Consider the following 19,138-nt stretch of genomic DNA (forward strand, 5'->3'; position numbering starts at 1 on the left):
AATGATCCTGAGATAGCTGTTGAGTGCTGAACATATGGTCACGGTCAACATCCAAAAGAAGAGGAGGGCACCTCTTCTATAGATCTTTTTTTTTTTTTTAATTTTTTTTAATGTTTATTTATTTTTGAGACAGAGAGAGACAGAGCATGAACAGGAGAGGGTCAGAGAGAGAGGGAGACACAGAATCCGAAGCAGGCTACAGGCTCTGAGCCGTCAGCACAGAGCCCGACACGGGGCTCGAACTCACGGACCGTGAGATCATGACCTGAGCTGAAGTCGGACGCTTAACTGACTGAGCCACCCAGGCGCCCCACCTGTACATCTTTTTAAAAGTAAAGAAACCTTTTCTAGAAACTCTCCAGCACACTAGTCCTCACTTCTCTTTGACTAGAATTGAGCCCTGTGCCTCTTCCCCAAGCAGACCTCAGGACAGGAATTCGTATTGTCCAAAGGAGTAGGCACTGATAGATCTTCAGTGACCAAAAGAATAAAAGGGAAACAGGATTACTTCCATCGGCTTAGACTTTACCACTGAGTTATCTGGGAGAGGCGTGGACACTCAAAACAGAATTTCACTTGGCGTCAAACAGGGTGAGTGGCTGGGGTGGGTTCTCGAGTTCCTTCCTTCAGGCCTGGGAACAGATGTGGAGGGAAAGACCCTGAGGCGAGGCCAGGGAAGGAGGATCTGATATTGACTTCATGCTGCTGCTTTCCTGCCATCTTCTCTCTTGTTCTCTTTCAGTTCCCTTCAAAAAAAAAAAAAAAAGTTTCTTAAATGCTGCTTTCATCTCATTATAGCAACTGACACTCAGGTAGAAGTGAGCTTTTAACTCCACCCCTGTATCATTAGAGCGTGATTATAACTGTATCACTCTGTCAGTGCAGTGAAATCTAGAAACCTGTTTGGCTGTGAGGTTTCTTTCAACAGGTGACCTTCAGGGGTACTTTTCCAGTGTCTGAGGGCTTCCTTGAACCGTTTCTCCCCCTTGCACCCCCACCGCCACCCTACCCAAAGTGCTCAAGCCTTATCCTCGCCCACAGCTCCTGGCCCACAGGGGCCTCTCAGTAGGTAAATGTGGGATTAAGTCATGAGTCTGCTGGGAAGAAAGCTCACAGAATCAGCCCTGTCTTCCCCATTCCTTGTCTGCAAGAGGAATGCCATTCAGCACTTCTTTAAGGTATTTTGAGAAGAGTGAAATACTAGTATGTCTTGATTTTCCTGAGTTTATCCTTTTGTCTGTCCTTTGGCCTCATTCGACTTCTCTGAGCTCAGATGGTGTTAACCACATCTCCTTGAGGTTTGAAGGGAATCCAGAAGGCTCCCTGTCCCCTAAATTTAAAACAAAAGCCTAGTTTTCTCCCCCCCACCCTCCTCCCACCATTCTGTTGCCTGCTCCACTACTTCTGCTTTAAAAAATGCTTAGGTTTGAAATTTGCTTAAAGATAATTTTATTCACCTTTTCTAGGTTTTTCTTAGAGGGATTTAAACTTTTCAAGTAATACTCATTGTCAGTTATACCTCATTAAAGCTGAAAAACAGTGGTAATGAAGAGAAGATGTGGTTGAAGAGGCCCAAGGACACAGATGTACAGATTTTGGAGAGGCAGCTCCTGAATTTGATTAAAGGAATTATTCTTCCCTGAGGTTCGGTCCCTTAAACCTAGTTTTTCCCTGGGACTAACAGGCTGCTGGCAAGTCAAACTGTGATCTTCTTTTCTTTTCTTTTTTTTTTTTTCGTGTGTGTGATTTTCTGATTTCTAATTTCTTTTTTTTTTAATTTTTTTACTAGTTTTCTTTATTTTTGAGAGACAGAGAGAGACAGAGCACGTGTCTGAAGGGCAGAGAGAGAGGGAGACACAGAATCGGAAGCAGGCTCCAGGCTCTGAGCTGTCAGCACGGAACCCGATGTGGGGCCCGACTTCACGAACCGTGAGATCATGACCTGAGCCGAATTCGGATGCTCAACCTACTGAGCCACCCAGGCAGCCCTCTAATTTTCTAATTTCTGAGGTCGGATCTTTTCAATGTTAGCTCTTCTCATGACAAAGACATTTGATTTCTGTTTCTTTTGAAATCAAACTCCTAATATCTGATTGAAAATTCACATGTTCTAGATGGAGGGACTGATAAAAGAGAAGAAACCATGCCATGTTTAAATGCACCCCGTAAGAACACAGTCCAAAACAAAACAGCACTTCTTTTTCCCTCGCGACCTGGCCAAGCCTTCCCCGTTTCTCCCACATAATCAAGAAGAGTAACTCTTGCAGGCAGCTTTTGTCAAATCCGAAATGAAGTATAGATAGATACACACACCAGGATATGGAGCGCCCCTAACTTCTTGACCATGCAGAGGAACACGGGGGACCCTGCCTGTACATGCCCACTGAGAAAACAGTCTGTCGGGAAAGAAGATGGAGATAAAGTGAATGTTGCGGGAAGGCTGTAGGCAGTGTTAACATGTCTGGGCAGATGAACACTGTGAGAAGCATGGCTTTAAAGGTGACCTGACTGGATTAGCCAAATGTGAGTAATCTGGTGAGCATAAGTGTCAGGGTTTATAATAAAATATAGAAAGACACCAGCCTCATCCTCCATTTTTAAAAAAGCAAAATAATGTTTTCAGCAATATTAACATCCTTGATGATAAAGTCGGTAATCTTGGTAATGCTCCTAGTGTATTTCTTAAAATATGACATCAAGATATTGAGAGTGTCTTCTCAGAAAGAAGTGGGCAGATTTGATCATTGAAATAAAGCCTGGATTTGGTTTTGCAGTTAGTTGCTGAAGGTGTCACCTTACTTTCCAGGGCCACATCTCACCTTTTGGAGGCAAAAGATACCACTACTCCCCACCTACTTGGTTCAGGGCAGAGCAACATCTTTTCTGAAATCTACCACACCAGGTTTCTTAAGCCTTTCTCAGATCCCTTCAGTGCATTTCGATTTGCAAAACTGAAAGGGCATTTTAAAAATTAGTATTTTTTCCCGGAAATATTGTGATGTGATATTACAATGTGTAAGTGGAAAATCTGGAGAAAACGGGGAAAGATTCAATAGGGAGGAGTCAAGACAAGACTTAAAAAAAAAAAACAAAAAAAAAAACAACAACACCAACCAACTGCAGTAAGATGAAAATTCTCATCCTGATTCTGGAACAACATGTGCCTGTCACAGGAATCACAGACTGGTGGAGAGAAATACCCTGGAGCCAGAGCAGGTCCCGGTTGGGTTAAGGAGAGCTGCAAAGCCCCGTCAACCCCAAATTCCTCCACCACCCCTCCTCTTATTTACCCTGGACACACTGCATAGGGTGAGGTAAGAGAGGGCCAAGTTCTGTTTTCAGAAGACTACTCTTCAAGTGATCATGGGCTGAAGATGACCTTGGACGGACTTATGAGGGAACTTACATCAGTTCCCCATCCTGTCCTTTGTCCTTCCTGACCTTGTGTTTCCTGACCTTGCTTATCAGTTCCACGTAGCAGCACCTCCAAACAGCACTCACTAGCTTGCTTCTCTCCCCTCACTCTCCTGGCCTTGAGACAGTCCTGCTTCAAACCTTCAATGCCCCCAACTCACCACCCCCACTCTGTCCTCTTCAGCTGGCCCAGCCTGACAGAGCTGATCAGAAAGCACAGAAGTGCTCTCAGGCCAAAAGTGGAGTCCTGTGAGCGGTGTGACCTTGGGAAAGTGCCTATGCCTCAGTGTCCTCATCTGTAAAGTGGGAGTGACCGTACGCTCTCATCAGCCAGTTGTCAACTGAGGGGACAACTGAGAGACAATGGCGGGGTGGGGTGGGAGGTCTCTTACCCTCCAAACTGCTTCCCATTATGTGCTCAGCAAAGTACTATTATGAATGCTCTTGAGAGTAACCCTTCTTTTATGATTTTGAGTGTTGATTGGGCATGGAATTCTGTTTGCAAGCCAAATAATCATACCATTTTTGACTTTCACCTTGCAAGAGGAAACTGTAGAGAAAGCTGGGATCCCATGTTATGTCTAAAAGGTTAATTCAGTGGTTTGGATGAAGTAATACTTGCAAAGCAGACAGCCACCATAATACAAAAGTCATTCATGGTGACAAGTTGAGCTGTCACCTAACAGCAGTGAAGAAGAGAATTTGGAAGAGAAAATTACTTAAATGATGACCATTTTAGCCATCAGTTTTCCAGTGACTTGAAGAAGGGTAGCCATGTTAAGTTACCTGGAAAGGGATCCTGGTTTCTGTGCCTCACTGTGCCTTTCTGAGAAGAAAGTGGCCAATTAAAAAGAATGCAGGTGTTCCTTGCTGTCTGAGCCTTTGCTATAAGAACTCAGAAATGGATCAGATTTTGAGACATCTTATTTACATCCCTCACTCTGAGCCCTCACTACTTGCCATCTGAAACTCAGACATCATATTTCTGGATAAAGAAGGGTCCCACACGAACCTAACTCACCTTCTGAGCTGCCACTGTGTAAGCTCCAGAACTGACTAGATTTGGATGGTAGGGGATCCCTGTAACTCACTGCTTTTCCTAATATGAACTTGATCCATCAAAAGAAAGCAGTTATGATATGTTTCAAAGCCATCTTTTAAAAATGAGGTGGATAATTCAGGATGAGTTCCAGAATAAAAATTACAATGTCATGTTTCCTTCAGACAGGATTCCAGGTTGCCAGCAACAGAAGCTGACTGCTGATTAAAAAGACTTCTAGGATGTTGGCTGGAGGATTCCTGGGAGGGCTAGGAGGCTGGGTCCCAGGCTAAGCTCCTAGAAACTGGCACATCACCCAGAGCTGGTCTCATGAGGAAACCCAGTGTGCACTCTGCAGTGATTTGCCACCATCATGAGTGTCACCTCTCCACTGCTGCCCATGCCAGCCCCGGCAGAGGGACAGGTTGGGGAGAGAGCTCAGCATACTTAACATCTGTATCACCAGCTCCTGAGATCAAGTGTGGCTCAGGGGCAACTGAAAAACTAAGCCCCAGTTATGAAGAGGGCAGGGCAGCGAGTTCTGGCATCTCCCTGGGAGATGTGGGATTCATAACTTTGGAAGTGCGCCCAGAGTCTGTAGGAAGGCCGTTCCAACGGGGTGGGCAGCCCCAAGTAGGTCAGGTGCCCATGAGAGCAGTGTTTTCAGCATTTGCGAACTATGTAACCTTTCAGTGGATGGTAACTCAGTTTAGTGGATCAAGGCCCAACTTGCTTGCTTCTCCTTTTCTTTTCTTTCCTTTTTTTTCTTTTCTTTTCTTTTCTTTTCTTTTCTTTTCTTTTCTTTTTTAATTGAAGGAATAAAGTAGAAGAGAAAGTATTGGTGTGCCACTTGTAGTAAGAGTAAGTTTCATCCTGTAAAACTTGTTTTCGTGGTGCCAAAGTTGCATCTGTGTGTCTGAACTGGGTTGCTGTGTCCAAAGTATTTTGTTACCATGGCTCATGATCAGAAGCCACTGCACTAGTGTGTCCCAGTGCTCCAAGGATTTGTTTTCCATTTCAAACCCCACCTCACTTGTTTTCAAAGCAGTGTTATTCCTGTTTAATTTTCAGAACCTACCCCCTGCCCTGTGTCAGACTACACGGGCGCGCAGGAGATTTCGCTTGTGAAACCATAGTATTTTCCAAACCCTTACAGGGCATCCTGGTAACCTGCTCACTGTGGTAACATTGTTTCCGTGGGAAATTATGGTCTGAGTTCTAAAGACAAAGCTTTAAAAACAGAAACCTCTGTTGTGGAGACTGGTACCTGTTAACAGTTGTAGTGACAGTTGCTACAATGCGAATAAAAACATTTCAACCTAGACTTCAACCTAAAAGTATTTATGTGGAAAAAAAAAATTAACAGTAGAGATCCTTTTTTTTTTTTTTTAAATCTCTGTAGAGACCACTTTGCTTTTAGTTTTTGTTTAAAACCAGTTCGCTCTAACCCAGTGTTTTTCCGTCTACAGGTCCATTTACTCGACCTCATCCAGCCTTATGGCGAATGGTTTTCGGTGAGTTACCCACTGGTAGATTTAGAGGTATATCCTACTTAAAATCCTTTTTCTGTGTATCATTATAGCAGTTTTACTTACTGCTGTACAGTAGAACTTTATGACCTTTTACTTTTTGGTGTTCTTAATATAAGTTTTTATGAAAATTCCTTGCCATAAAGCAGACGTGCTGGTGGTAATTTCAGATTCTCATACGTGTCAACTGTCTCAGATCTCCTTGCCCCCCCGCGCATGCTGTCGTGTCTTACTGTGCACAGGTCTGACGTAAGGGGATGCGGCTTGTTTTTCTTTATGCACCTTTACGTTGCTCTTGGCTGGTACAAGCTCCAGTGTGTGCTGTGAGCCCATTTGTCCTGTCAGCAGCCAGGAGGTACTGAAAATGGGAAAGATCCTAGAGAGGGAGAAGTTTCTAGACAGAGAGTCCTGATTTGAAATGAGGATTAGTGATAAACGTCTGTAAATATTGGGTGTCTTATTTTTACTTGATTTCTAGTCCACAAATAGATCCCCTAAATGGACTTAAAACACGTCTTTCAAATGTTGGCTCTTGGCTTCGTCCTGCCTAAATAAGACATCAAATAAATTATTTTAGGTTCAGAAAATGTAGTGTTACAAAAAGGACCCTAAAAATGGATATTTTGCTCAAGGTCACCTATTTTTCTTTGAACTTTCAGACATCATAAGTAAGTCTGTGTGTGGAGCGGGGCGTTATTCATAACCACAGTAGGTGTTTATTCTGTGTGGCAGGGATGCTGTGGTCCTGAGGCTGAAGGGGAGGGCCACACAGACAGGGGACTCCCCTCAGGAGCGGCCCTTCCTGTCACAAGGAGGGAGGACAGCTGTCGCAAACTATTAAACAAATCAACAACCAAAAAATATCAGATGCCACTAAGTGTTAGGAAGTTAATTAAAACCATGTGAGGTGACGATGACTCAGTGGCTGGTTTCACTTGAATGTGCAAGGAGGCCTTGAAGGAAGGATGCTTAGTGGAAACCTGAATGCCAAGAAGGATCTAGCATGCAAGGATTGAGGTCAGGGGAAGCCCGGCCAAGGGAAAGGCTACTGAAATGGTCCCCAGCCAGAAAAAGTATGGTGTGTTCCAGGGCACTGTGGCTGGAGCAGAGCAGACCCTAGGGCTGTAGTAAGAGGCCAGAGCTGGGCATGGATGGAATCCTGAGGGCTCGTGGGCCAGTAAACAGTGCAGATAGGAAGGGCGGTGGGAAGTTCTAGGAGGATTTTTTGCAGAAAAGTGACCATTTACATTAAAAAATGTTTATTTATTTTTGAGAGAGAGAGAGACAGACAGACAGACAGTGCAAGCAGGGGAGGGGCAGAGAGAGAGGGAGACAGAATCCAAAACAGGCTCCAGGCTCTAAGCTATCAGCACAGAGCTCGATGCGGGGCTCGAACCCATGAACTGTGAGATCATGGCCTGAGCCCAAGTCAGACGCTTAACCGACTGAGCCACCCAGGTGCCACCATTTACATTTTTAAATAGATTATTCTGGTTGCATCATATTTACATCTTATGAGCTTAATATTGCTGTTTGAAATTATAAGTTTTCAGCTGGCTGGTTACATTTGAATTTTTTCTACTTCAAATGATCCATTATAGGTAATTAGCAGTATAATTCTTACCTGAGATCTTTTTGGGATCATGGAGCCCTTTGATAATCTGATGAGGACTATAGACCCTTTCCCAGCGTGTGTGTGCGCGCGCGCACACACACACACACACTACATCTGGGGCTTCATGGACCTTGAAGCTCAACCATGAATTCCAGTTTAAGAAGCCCTGCTCTACCCGGATGTTTTTTTTCTGTCTTAGAATAATTGTTTTGAAAGGATTATTACAAAAGGGTATAGTGGGGGGCATTTGAGGTGAACAATTTTAAAAACAGCTGGTGATAAACCTGAGGAGATCCTCATACTAACATGCCTAACGGGTGTGCCCCTGGGGCCCTGGGATGTGCAACCAGGTCAGCCACGCTCTGCTCAAGTCCCCTGAACTCCCTGAGGGTTGAGAGAGGCCCTGTAGGAGGACCCGGTGAGTAGATGTTCCAGGGTACTTCATTCCAGCCCTGGACACTGTCTCCTCTGGAACAGCTCATTGGAGATTAGCGCTGAGCCAAGTTCACATGATCCAAGGTCGTTTGTATCACCGTGTCTGGGTGTCCTACACAAATGTTTCAGTTCCAACAGGTTCAGGAGAAAGAAGTGATAAAGCCACTGGTGGTGGGGTTTTTCAGATCTTTCTAAAAGGCTTTTGCTGTTTTAAAAGTAGGTTATTGTAATATGGGGCGGTTATTAGGGTACCAGTTATGATGTGACGGGAACCCCGGAAGGGCCCACATGGGGTCTAAACTGTGGATGTGTGGCCACGGGCCACCTCTTGGCATGTCCCACTTGTCTCTACTGATGTTGCCCCTTGGCTGGGCTGTCCACACCCAGCCTTGCCCACCTGCACGCACTCTGCACACAGCAGCCAGAGGCCACCTTGTAAAACATTACCCAGATCAACTTCTTGCCCCCATGTAAAACCTGTCATGTGTTCCTAGTTTCACTGAAGGTAGAATCTGAAATCCTTGCCGCGGCCCCCAAGCCCCCTCACTTCAGTGCTGCCTTGCTCTCTCGTGTTTGCCAGCACCCCAGCCACAGGCTGGCCCCTGAATGGTTCTCCTTCCGTGGGCCTGCCTGGATGCCTTTTCTCTGCCTGAATATTGCCGGTCCTTGGTCCTTCAAGACTCAACCTGAGCATCATTTTCTGAGAATATTACCGAGCCTCTCAGCCTGAATTAAGACTGTGTATCAGACTCACTCATCAAAGGAAATACTGGATTGTAGTGAGGATCTCCAGACGCTACATCACAATTTCACTGTCTGCTTTGGCCATAAGTGACTTGAGTCTAATGTGTGTCGTGCATCTGACCCCCAGATCTTTCCTAAACATAAGAATATTTTTGTTTCCCTTAGGACTCAGTGTGCTCTACTTCCTGTTCCTGGTATTCCTCCTCTTCCTGAACTTTGATCAGGTTAAATCCCTAATGTACTGGCTAGATCCAAATCTCCGGTATGCCACGAGGGAAGCAGATGTCATGGTAGGTACTTGTCAGTCCTCTCTTAGAGATATTGGTAGACTGTTGGGTATAGGAGATAGTTAACTTCACGTTCTAAGTTTTTCCTTCTCCATATCTCCTGTGTAGATATCCAAAAGCCAGGCCTCTGGGAAGGTGAGGCGTGTGGTTTCCACGAGTGATAACAGTCTAGGGAAATGGTATCTTCTCTTGGAGCAAAGGGGGATGGTAGGAAGAGTGTGACTGTTATCGTCAGACAGCCTTGGGTGTAAATTCTGCCCCTGTCACTTGTTAGCTGTAGGATTTTGGGCATTGTACTTGCTAGCCTGATCATTTCTTTGTAAAGTGAAATAATAGTACTTATTTGGGGATTTTATTGTGAACTCAACAAAGTAGCACTATCTATGAGGCCCAGCATGGTGCCTTGCACACACCAGGTCCTCAGTGATGGTGGTGGTGGCTGCTCTTATCAGTGTCACCCTCAGCAACTCTGCTCCCCACTCTGGCCCTGACGCCATGAACGTCCCACCTGCTCACCATGAAGGGGCCAATTGTAATGAACTAGGCCATTTCGGTCATTATTTTTTTAAATCCACAAAAATAATTTTATTCTTGGCAAAAGCTACTCTGTATTTTGGCTTTTAGTGAAGAGACCATTTTATACTCCAAGGCCATTCCTTTTTTGAAAATTTTTATTAATTTATTTTTAAATAATACATAACATTTTGTAGACTGAAGGAAAAACCTAGTGATGCTCGGAAAAGGAGAGCAGGCATTTGGGCTATAGGCGGGTCCTTGTTTAAGAAACAAGACAAATGGACTTAATAAACGGTCCAAGAAGTGATCATTCTATTGGAGCTGAGATAGGTCAGACCCTTCTTAAATGGTGTATTAAGATTTTCTCTTTAATTCTTTTTTTTTTTTTTTTTTTTTTTTTTAAATTTTTTTTTCAACGTTTTTTTTTGTTTTTTTTTTTTTATTTTTGGGACAGAGAGAGACAGAGCATGAACGGGGGAGGGGCAGAGAGAGAGAGAGAGACACAGAATCGGAAACAGGCTCCAGGCTCCGAGCCATCAGCCCAGAGCCTGACGCGGGGCTCGAACTCACGGACCGCGAGATCGTGACCTGGCTGAAGTCGGACACTTAACCGACTGCGCCACCCAGGCACCCCTGATTTTCTCTTTAATTCTTATAAAGGACATGCTAAAGGCAGAAGTAAGAATGCCAAAAATTATTTAAAAGTCTCAGGAAGAAAAGTATGTTTGGGGGGTTTCTTAGTTTATGGAAGAGAATGGCATGGGTGACTTCAAGCTTCTGCTGATGGAGAGGGTGGTGGCAGTTACCAACTATGGGCTATCTATTCTGGCAGACATTTAACATATAATCTAGGTAAGCCTCCCACATGCATGCTAGGCATTAATATCCCCATTTTATCAAGGAGGAAATGGAAACTTAAACAGGATAAATATCTCATTCAAAGCAGAAGCTGGTAAGATCTCTCTGACTTCAGAACCTATACTTTTCCTTTGCTCTATGCCTTAAGTATGTAGTTATAATAATGACAGTGCTTTGACACTCACTGGAGCCTCATGAAACAGAGATTGGGAGGAACGTATTCCAGATACGATATTTTCCCCTGAGAATTTTCTTGGGTTTTTGAGCAAGATTGGTTATATCACAAAGTAAACTGACCTGCAAAATGGATAAGACTTGGTATTTGGTGAAGCGTTAGGCAATCGGGGGAGAGGATGGAGCACCAAGATCAGCCCTGCGAGCAGTTGGGAGGTGGGCCCAGTCTGTCTTTACCTACCATTTACTCGTGTGCACACACCTCCCCTTTCTGGACTCCCTGGCTCCGGGATGTCCTCATTTAATGCCTCTTCCCCCTGCTTCCCAGGGTTGTGCTGCATCTCGCTCCCTGGCAGCCCTTAAGCATCATGTCCTGCATCCCTCCCACAAACAGGACCTCAAGATCTTCCTGATGTGGTCATTGGCAAATCTGCTCATTAATAATTACAATGCTAGGGGCGCCTGGCTGGCTCAGTCGGTGGAGCGTGGGACTCTTGGTCTTGGGGTTGTGAGTTCAAGCCCCACATTGGGTGTAGAGATTACTTACAAATAAAATCTTAAGAAAAAAACCAGTAACTATAATGCTAATAGTTACATTTGGCTCTTTATGATTTTCAAAGTGACTTTCCATCTGTTGAAGCACAAAAATATCCTCACGGAGAGTAAAAAGGCCTCCAAAGTCATCTTTAACCCATGATCACTTGAAGAGTAGCCTTCTGGGAACAGAACTTGGCCCTCTCTTACATCACCCTATGCAGTGTGTCCAGGGTAAATAAGAGGAGGGGGTGGTGGAGGAATTTGGGGCTGACGGGGCTTTGCAGCTCTCTTTAACCCAACTGGGACCTGCTCCGGCTCCAGGGTATTTCTCTCCGCCAGTCTGTGATTCCTGTGACAGGCACATGTTGTTCCAGAATCAGGATGAGAATTTTCATCTTACTGCCGTTGGTTGGTGTTGTTGTTTTTTAAGTCTTGTTTTGACTTCTCCCTATTGAATCTTTCCCTGTTTTCTCCAGATTTCCCACTTATACATTGTAATATCACATCACAATGTTTCTGGAAAAATGCAATATTTTAAAATGTTTACTTATTTTGCGGGGAGAGGGGCAGAGAGAGGATTCAAAGCAGGCTCTGCACTGACAGCAGAGAGCCCAAGTTGGCGCTCAAACTCCTGAAACCGTGAGATCATGACCTGAGCTGAAACCAAGAGTCAGACACTTAACCGACTCAGCCACCCAGGTGCCCCAAAATGCAGTTTTTTTTTAAAAAATCAGCTTTGCAAATTGAAATGCACTGAATAGATCTGAGAAAGGCTTGAGAAATCTGATGTGGTGGGGTTTGGAAGAGATAGAGGAGAATCAAATTGCTCTTTTGCTCCCTTAGGAGGCATCATTTCTAGAATTTGAAAATATTAATACCTTGTTCCAGGAATTTCTTCAGCTGGCTGTTAATAGGTGGCTATTTTCTGAATCTTATTTCATCCTATCAGATTACTTTTGGGAAGGAAGAATTCAAATGTAGAAATTCCTGAGAAATCTTATATTGTCATATGATAACTACTTTACTAATATATACAGAAACAGAAGGATGTTGACTTAAAATATCTTTAAAATGTGCCAGTTAGGGGCACCTGGGTGGCTCAGTCAGTTAAGTGCCCAGCTTCAGCTCAGGTCATGATCTCACTGTTAGGGAGTTTGAGCCCCATGTTGGGCTCTGTGCCAGCTTGGAGCCTGGAGCCTGTTTTGGATTCCGTGTCTCCCTCTCTCTCTGCCCTTCCCCCACTCATGCTCTGCCTCTCTCAAAAGTAAATAAATAAATTTAAAAAAACGCAAACTCATATGTCCTAATAAAAACAAAAAGATAGTAGAAACAAAACCAAAAGTCTCCAAAGCTTTGTAATTTTTAAATACTTAAATTATGTAGCATCTGAAAAGGTTAACTTTGGGATGGGAGGTTGATTCCGTTTCCTTCTAATTTCTGAAATTGGATGCTTCAGCTTTTCCTCTCTGCTAACAAATTTTTCAGGCTTTGGATCTTCTGTAAATTCTACTTACCTTCATCCCATCGTTCTGACACATAGTGTTTTCATTACCATTAATACTGAATATAGTTTACATTTCTGTTGGGATTCCTTTTTTACACCATGATATTTAGATGTGTTTTCAAATTTCCAAACCTATAGGGATTCTTATTTTTTTGTTAATTGAGATTCTATTTATGTTTTTATCGCTGGCTTTAACATAGTTGTCCTGTGGTCAGGTGACCTGAGCTGTGTGATTCCACTTCTTTAAGACATGCTCAACTTGTGTAAAATTATTTTGCTTCCCATTTAAAAAAATTTGTTTTAATGTTTATTTTTGAGAGAGAGAGAGAGAGAGAGAGAGAGAGAGAGACAGAGCGCGGGTGGGGGAGGGGAAGAGAGAGAGAGAGGGAGACATAGAGTCTGAAGCAGGCTCCAGGCTCGTAGCTGTCAGCACAGAGCCCGATGTGGGGCTGGATCGAACTCACAAACCGTGAGATCATGACCTGAGCCAAAGTGGGATGCTTAACCAACTGAGCCACCCAGGCGTCCTGCTTCCTATTTTAATCAAACTTTTGCAATTCAGAGCAAAGCAATTCTGAGTCACCAACTTTAATATTTGTCTGTTTTTCCTAAAGGATCTTCAATTATTAAAACTTTCGGGGGCAGGCGGGCAGGACAGGTGTCAGTTGTCATATCAAGGTCGTATCAGTTCTTTTCATTTGTTGTCAGCATCCTAGAAGTAAGTTGATTTTGAGAATATCCATTAATTATTTCCCTGTTTACTTTGAATAGGAGTATGCTGTGAACTGCCATGTTATCACCTGGGAGAGGATTATCAGCCATTTTGATATATTTGCATTTGGACATTTCTGGGGATGGGCTATGAAAGCCTTGTTGATCCGTAGTTATGGCCTCTGCTGGACAATCAGTATTACCTGGGAGCTAACTGAGGTAAGAAGGGGCCATGTGCAGCGATCAGATAGTTTACATGTAGGAGGAAGGTTGTCTGTCTATTAACAGTCAGTTAATCCATTCTCCAGCCCCTGTGGTACAAACTATGTTTAAACCATCCCCTACAAATATTTGATGCCTTTGTGGCAGTTGGGGGTGGGGTGTGATTCCTTATTAACTTAAAATGTGTCTCTTGTCTCACAAGTCTTAAAGAGAAACCAATGAAATGAAGCAAAAAAGAATGATAATAAAATCCTCAGTGAGACTGAGACAGGTACATAGTAATGAGGATATCTGCTTAGGGGTAGATAGGTGGGTTACCCACTAGCTAGTTTCTGGTTTGGGACAAATAGAATTGTGTTTATGAATTACAAGGGCACCCAGGATATTTTGTAGGTGACAAATGGATTCCTGATATAGCTCTGATGTCTCAGGAGTCAAGTTTGTCTCATTTCATGAATGAAAGATATATAGTCTTTTAAAACTATTAGGAAAATGATTTTGGAGGAACTTATTTATTGTTCAGTTATGATATCATTCTTCCTCAGTCCCAGGGAACAAAATTTGGCCATGTGTGCAGTATATTTCTTGATGCCAACTATTGTCTTGACCCCAACTTAGGGAACCACGCCAGCCAGATCTAGCTTCCGTTAATGTGCCTCTCACAGCCCAGGAGGCCAGAAGTCTGAGTTCAAGATGTTGATTGGTGCCCTTTGAGGGCTGCGAGGGAGAATCTGGCATAGGCGTCTCTTAGCTTCTTATGGGTTGCTGGCCATCATTGGTGTTTCTTGGCTTGTAGATGCATCACCCCAATTTCTGCCTTCGTCTTCGAGCCGGGTTCTCCTCGTGTGCATTCGTGTGGTGTTCTTTTTATAAGGACACCAGTCACACTGGATTAGAGGCCCACCCTATTCCAGGATGACCTCATCTTTACTAATTACATCTGCAACAACTCTCTTTCCAAATAAGTTCTTGTCATGAGGAACTGGATGTTAGGGGTTCGGCAGGAGGATTTTGAGGGGGACACGATTCAAGCCACAGCGGTACCCAACACTGTACATGTATTGTCTCCTAAATCCTCACCATAAACATATTCCCGGTGGACAGATGAAGGGACCAGAGCCTAGAGTCTTGCCTCCTGAGGTGAGCCAGTAGGATTCCACATGTGCTGGACTCCAGGTGCACAGCCCACGTTCCTGCTCTCATGCCACGTTCCTCCGAGTTCCAGGCATCTTCCTGACTGTACTGCCGTGTGACCCTGTGCAAGGCCCTGGGCTTTTCTCAGCCTGCCTGCTTCTCTCCCCTCATACTACAGATGGCCTCTGGGCCTTCCTTCCCTGTTCCTCTGTGTCCTCTAGACTCTTGCAAGCACCTCTGCTCCGTCTAAGTCTTTCAGAACCCTGCTCTGCTCACATCTAACCTCCTGTCCTCTCTTGTGTGAACTACTCGCTTCCTCCCTTCACTGTCTTTTGCCCAAGTGATCTTTTTCACACCTCGATCCAGTTGCGTCCTTCCCCAGCTTAAAACTATAGTTTTGTCCATTGCTTTTAAGACAAAATCCAAACTTCTAGACCAGCCTTTGAGGCGTGATGTTAACTGGCCCCAGCCCACCTGCTTGAGACCCTCTCCACCCTGCCATCTTGCTCCAGCCATCTTTGCTTTCTTCTTGTCAAAGAGCCCGTGTCTTTTCTATCCCAGAGCCCACCAGCAGGCTAGTCCCTTTTCTCCCTGCTCCCGCTGTGCTCCATGTTTGTACACCTGGAAAGAGAGTACCTGGGCCTTCTCCTTTGAAATGCCCATCATATTATAGGTACTTATAGTGTCTCTTTTCTGCTAAGTGTTCAGCCTCAAGAGGGCAGGGCCCATATCTGCATAGTCCCAGATACTCTGCCCCACAAGTGGTAGGTTCTCCCCAAATTGCTCATGAGTGAATGAGTCCAGCCCTCTCCAGTTCCTCCTGCTCAGTTCTGGACAGATGAGGGAACCGGAGCCCAGCACCTTGCTTCGTTAGGTGAGCCAGGATTGGGTTCCAGATGTGCTCCTGCTAAGATGTGCAGCCCATGTTCTTGCTGCCCTACCACGTTCCCCTCTGTGAGTTCCAGGCATTCATCTGGACAGCCCATCTCACCCCCAGAATCTGGTCCTTTCCAGGAAAGCTCTTCATGTCCTCCACACCCCACCTCCCTGTATAGTCTTGTTTCAGCAAATATGTGTTATCAACTTCTGTTGAAATTTCTCTCTTCCCCTTGTGCACACCACAGTTAATGCCGCATCTCACGGCTGGGGACCAGAGAATACACTTCAGGGGTCGGGTCGCGCCTGGCTCACCTGAGGGAGGAACGCAACTGCAAGCCTTCACATGCAGTAGCTGTGCTGGGTCTTCTTGGCAGCAGGCACATTAAGAAGGCCAACTCCATATATGTGCCTTGTCTTACAGTCTACAAAATGCTTTTGTGAACAGTTTTATTTTGTAGTATTTATTGTGTTACTTCACAGGTTTGTGATTATGGGGTTGCCTCCTTCCAAAGGATTTCCAGGTACTGTCTTTGTCATTTCAGACCTTCTAGAAATGGGCCTTCACACAGCAACATGTGCTGCTCTGGAGACAGCTGATAGGCTGTTTGTTTTGGACGAAAGGATTTCCATGAGATTTTTATTCCACCCTTGATCCTGCTGTTTCTGGAATGCCCTCAGTCTTCATCTCCGTCTTGAAACCAGTCATCCCTGTCCTTAACGACCTCTGTCCCAATAGGTCTTGCCCCAGTTGCTGTCTGTCAGAATGAATCTCTCTTTTGTCCTCACCGTGCTCCATTTATGTCGCCATGGTAACATTTGCCACAGCCTACCTTATTTTGTGGTTCTGCATAAACATCTGACTCCGTCCTGCCCTTGGGATCGAGAACCGTGACTTTATTTTGCCTCACCCCTTGCACATCATAAGCACTTAATAAGATGACGATTGTGAACCAGTTGTCATAGGGTTTCCTGTTAAGCTATCCGTTTCCCACCTCATGTCATCAAAACCTAACCTTTCTCCTTTGCAGCTTCCTTGCTGTTTTACCTAGATATCTGTGGGATAGTTCTAAAACACACAGCTTGAACTCTCAAGCTGCTAATTTTGAGGACTATGCCAGTGATCTGTTGGCAGGTATGAAGACTTTTCTCCCTTTCCTTTCTTAGATCCTTGTCTCGCCGTCGTTAGCCAAGGTAATTCATCAGCAGTATTTTTCAGGAGGGGTTACCTTGTCTTTAAAGCCGTATGTCAGGAAAAGAGCTGTTTGGATTCATAAAATGTGTAAACTTACCCACAGCATAAAAAACAAACCCGATTACAGGCCTTGTTTTGATTTATGTGTTTCATACATTGGGAAAACCTGTAACGTCAACGACTTCTCCTAAAAGAATGTATTAAAAGGAAGTATATCTTTCTGCAGTTTTGTTTTTAAAACCGTGGTCTCGTGTGTCTCAGCTCTTCTTCATGCACCTTCTGCCCAATTTCGCTGAGTGCTGGTGGGACCAAGTCATCCTGGACATCCTGCTGTGCAACGGCGGTGGCATCTGGTTGGGCATGGTCGTTTGCCGCTTTTTAGAGATGAGGACCTACCACTGGGCCAGCTTCAAGTGAGTCGCCTCCCCTCTGGACATTAGTCACAGCCTCGCACAACAAGGACTGAGCTGCTTTAGTAGCAAGCACCTTCAGTATGGTCTTTGACGATAAGAAGTAAATGACATATTAGTAGTTGAAACGCATGAATGATTATAGACCGTGTTGCAGGCATTCACCCAGATGATGCTAAACCATTTATGATTTCATTTCTCTCACATCCATTTTGTTTTCATTCTCCTGCCTCAGCCTGCATTCATACTGCCCTCATTGGATTAGTTAGTCCCCTGTTCCCTGGTTACCCCCTGCAAACCATCTCACCCCACTGCTTGAGGGATCTTTTTAAGCATGTCAGATTCATCATGTCATTCCCCTGTGATGGCTCCTCCTGGTCTTTGGGACAAAGTGCACATTGTGGGCTGGGCAGGTCCAGTCATTCCCTCCATGCCCCCTGGGGCTCCCAAGGTTCTGAGCATATGCTCCTCTATACCTGGGTTTGACCCATGTCCCCGTGTGCCAGGCTGACAGGTCCTCTCCTTTCCTACCTCGACTACCTTGACACCTCTTCAGGTAGCTGTCTCTGACTTTCTGATGCAAGTTGCGCGTCCCTCCTCTGTGCCTCCAGGGGGGACAGCACCCACTTCTATCATTCCTTGTCCTGCCTCCCTGAGCTCTCTCCTCAATTTGACTGTCACAGGAACTGTGCCATTGAAAAGGAGGAAAAGAACAGCAGTGGGATTATGAAAGTAGCTGTCTTTATTGTGTTTACACCTTCATTTATTTATCAAACAAAATATGAACATTTTCCCACATCATTAAATATCCTAAAACATGATTTCAAAGGGCTTCTTTATATCCCAACATATGGATAAATCATGAGGTATTTAACCAACTCCCTTTTGTGGTCATTTAGATGTGTTTCAGAGTTTTCAGTTTTATGAAGGAAGCTAGAGTGAACATTCTTGAACATGTATCTTTGTAGATCTTTTTTTTCTCTATAAATAACTTTTTTTGTTAAATGAGGGGCACTTGGGTGGCTCAGTTGGTTTAAGCATCTAACTTAAGCTCAGGTCATGATCTCAACAGTTGGTGAGTTAGAGCCCCATGTTGGGCTCTGTGCTGACAGCTCAGAGCCTGGAGCCTGCTTCGGATTCTGTCTCCCTCTCTCTCTGCCCACCCCGTCTCATGCTCTCCCTCCTTCCCTCTCTCTCTTTCTCGCTCTCTCTGTCTCTCTCAAAAATAAGTAAACATTAAAAAATTTTAAAAAAACAAATAAGGGAAAATGAGTATAAGTCACAAAGAAAATGTCTCAGCGCAGAGCTGAGGCTCAATCTCACAAACCATGAGATCATGACCTGAGACCGGAGCTGAAATCAAGAGTTGGATGTTTAACCCACTGAACCACCAGGGTGCCCCTATAAATAAATTCCTAAAAGTGTAGTACTCTAATTTATATTCTCACCCTCATTCACTAATGTATATATGTGTCTATTTCACTATTTCTTTGAATTTTACTTTTAAGCCTTTTTTAATGTTACCGCATATAATTATGTGGTACTGAATTTCTAGTCCGTTTCTATTATATTTTCCCTCTTCTTATTAGTGCTTTTTATAGGTTAAGGACATTAACACTTTGTCATAAATGTGACTTTATTTTCTGTTTTGTCATCCACTTGTAATTTTCTTTATGGTAGGTACTCCATTTAAACTTTAAAAGCTTTTCATCTTTTTGTGTAGGTAAATGTTAACCTGTATTTTCTTCCGGTTCTTCAATGGTTTGGTCTTTTATTATGAGTAACTTATTTAGTCTATCTCACATTTAATGCGCTAGATGGTATGAGGGAGAGATTTCACAATGTTTCTTGCAATTGATTAAGCCATGTTCCCTATTCCTCTTTAAATCATCCTTTCTCTGGGTGCTGACTTGAAAGCACACTTTTAATATATTTAAG

At 44.1% G+C, this 19,138-nt stretch overlaps 1 protein-coding gene across 1 annotated transcript in view; it reads left to right on the plus strand.

Moving 5' to 3' along the window:
• PTDSS1 (phosphatidylserine synthase 1) overlaps positions 1-19,138 on the plus strand; it is a 64,643-nt gene that overhangs the window by 17,169 nt on the left and 28,336 nt on the right. Inside the window, exons 3-6 of the mRNA XM_060610960.3 lie at positions 5,923-5,967; positions 8,942-9,066; positions 13,424-13,582; positions 17,052-17,203. Coding sequence (XP_060466943.1) covers positions 5,923-5,967; positions 8,942-9,066; positions 13,424-13,582; positions 17,052-17,203 — 481 coding nt within the window. The remainder of the gene's footprint in view (positions 1-5,922; positions 5,968-8,941; positions 9,067-13,423; positions 13,583-17,051; positions 17,204-19,138) is intronic.

This window comes from Panthera onca, chromosome F2, assembly GCF_046562875.1.
Source record: "Panthera onca isolate mPanOnc1 chromosome F2, mPanOnc1 haplotype 2, whole genome shotgun sequence".
Lineage (NCBI taxonomy): Eukaryota > Metazoa > Chordata > Mammalia > Carnivora > Felidae > Panthera > Panthera onca.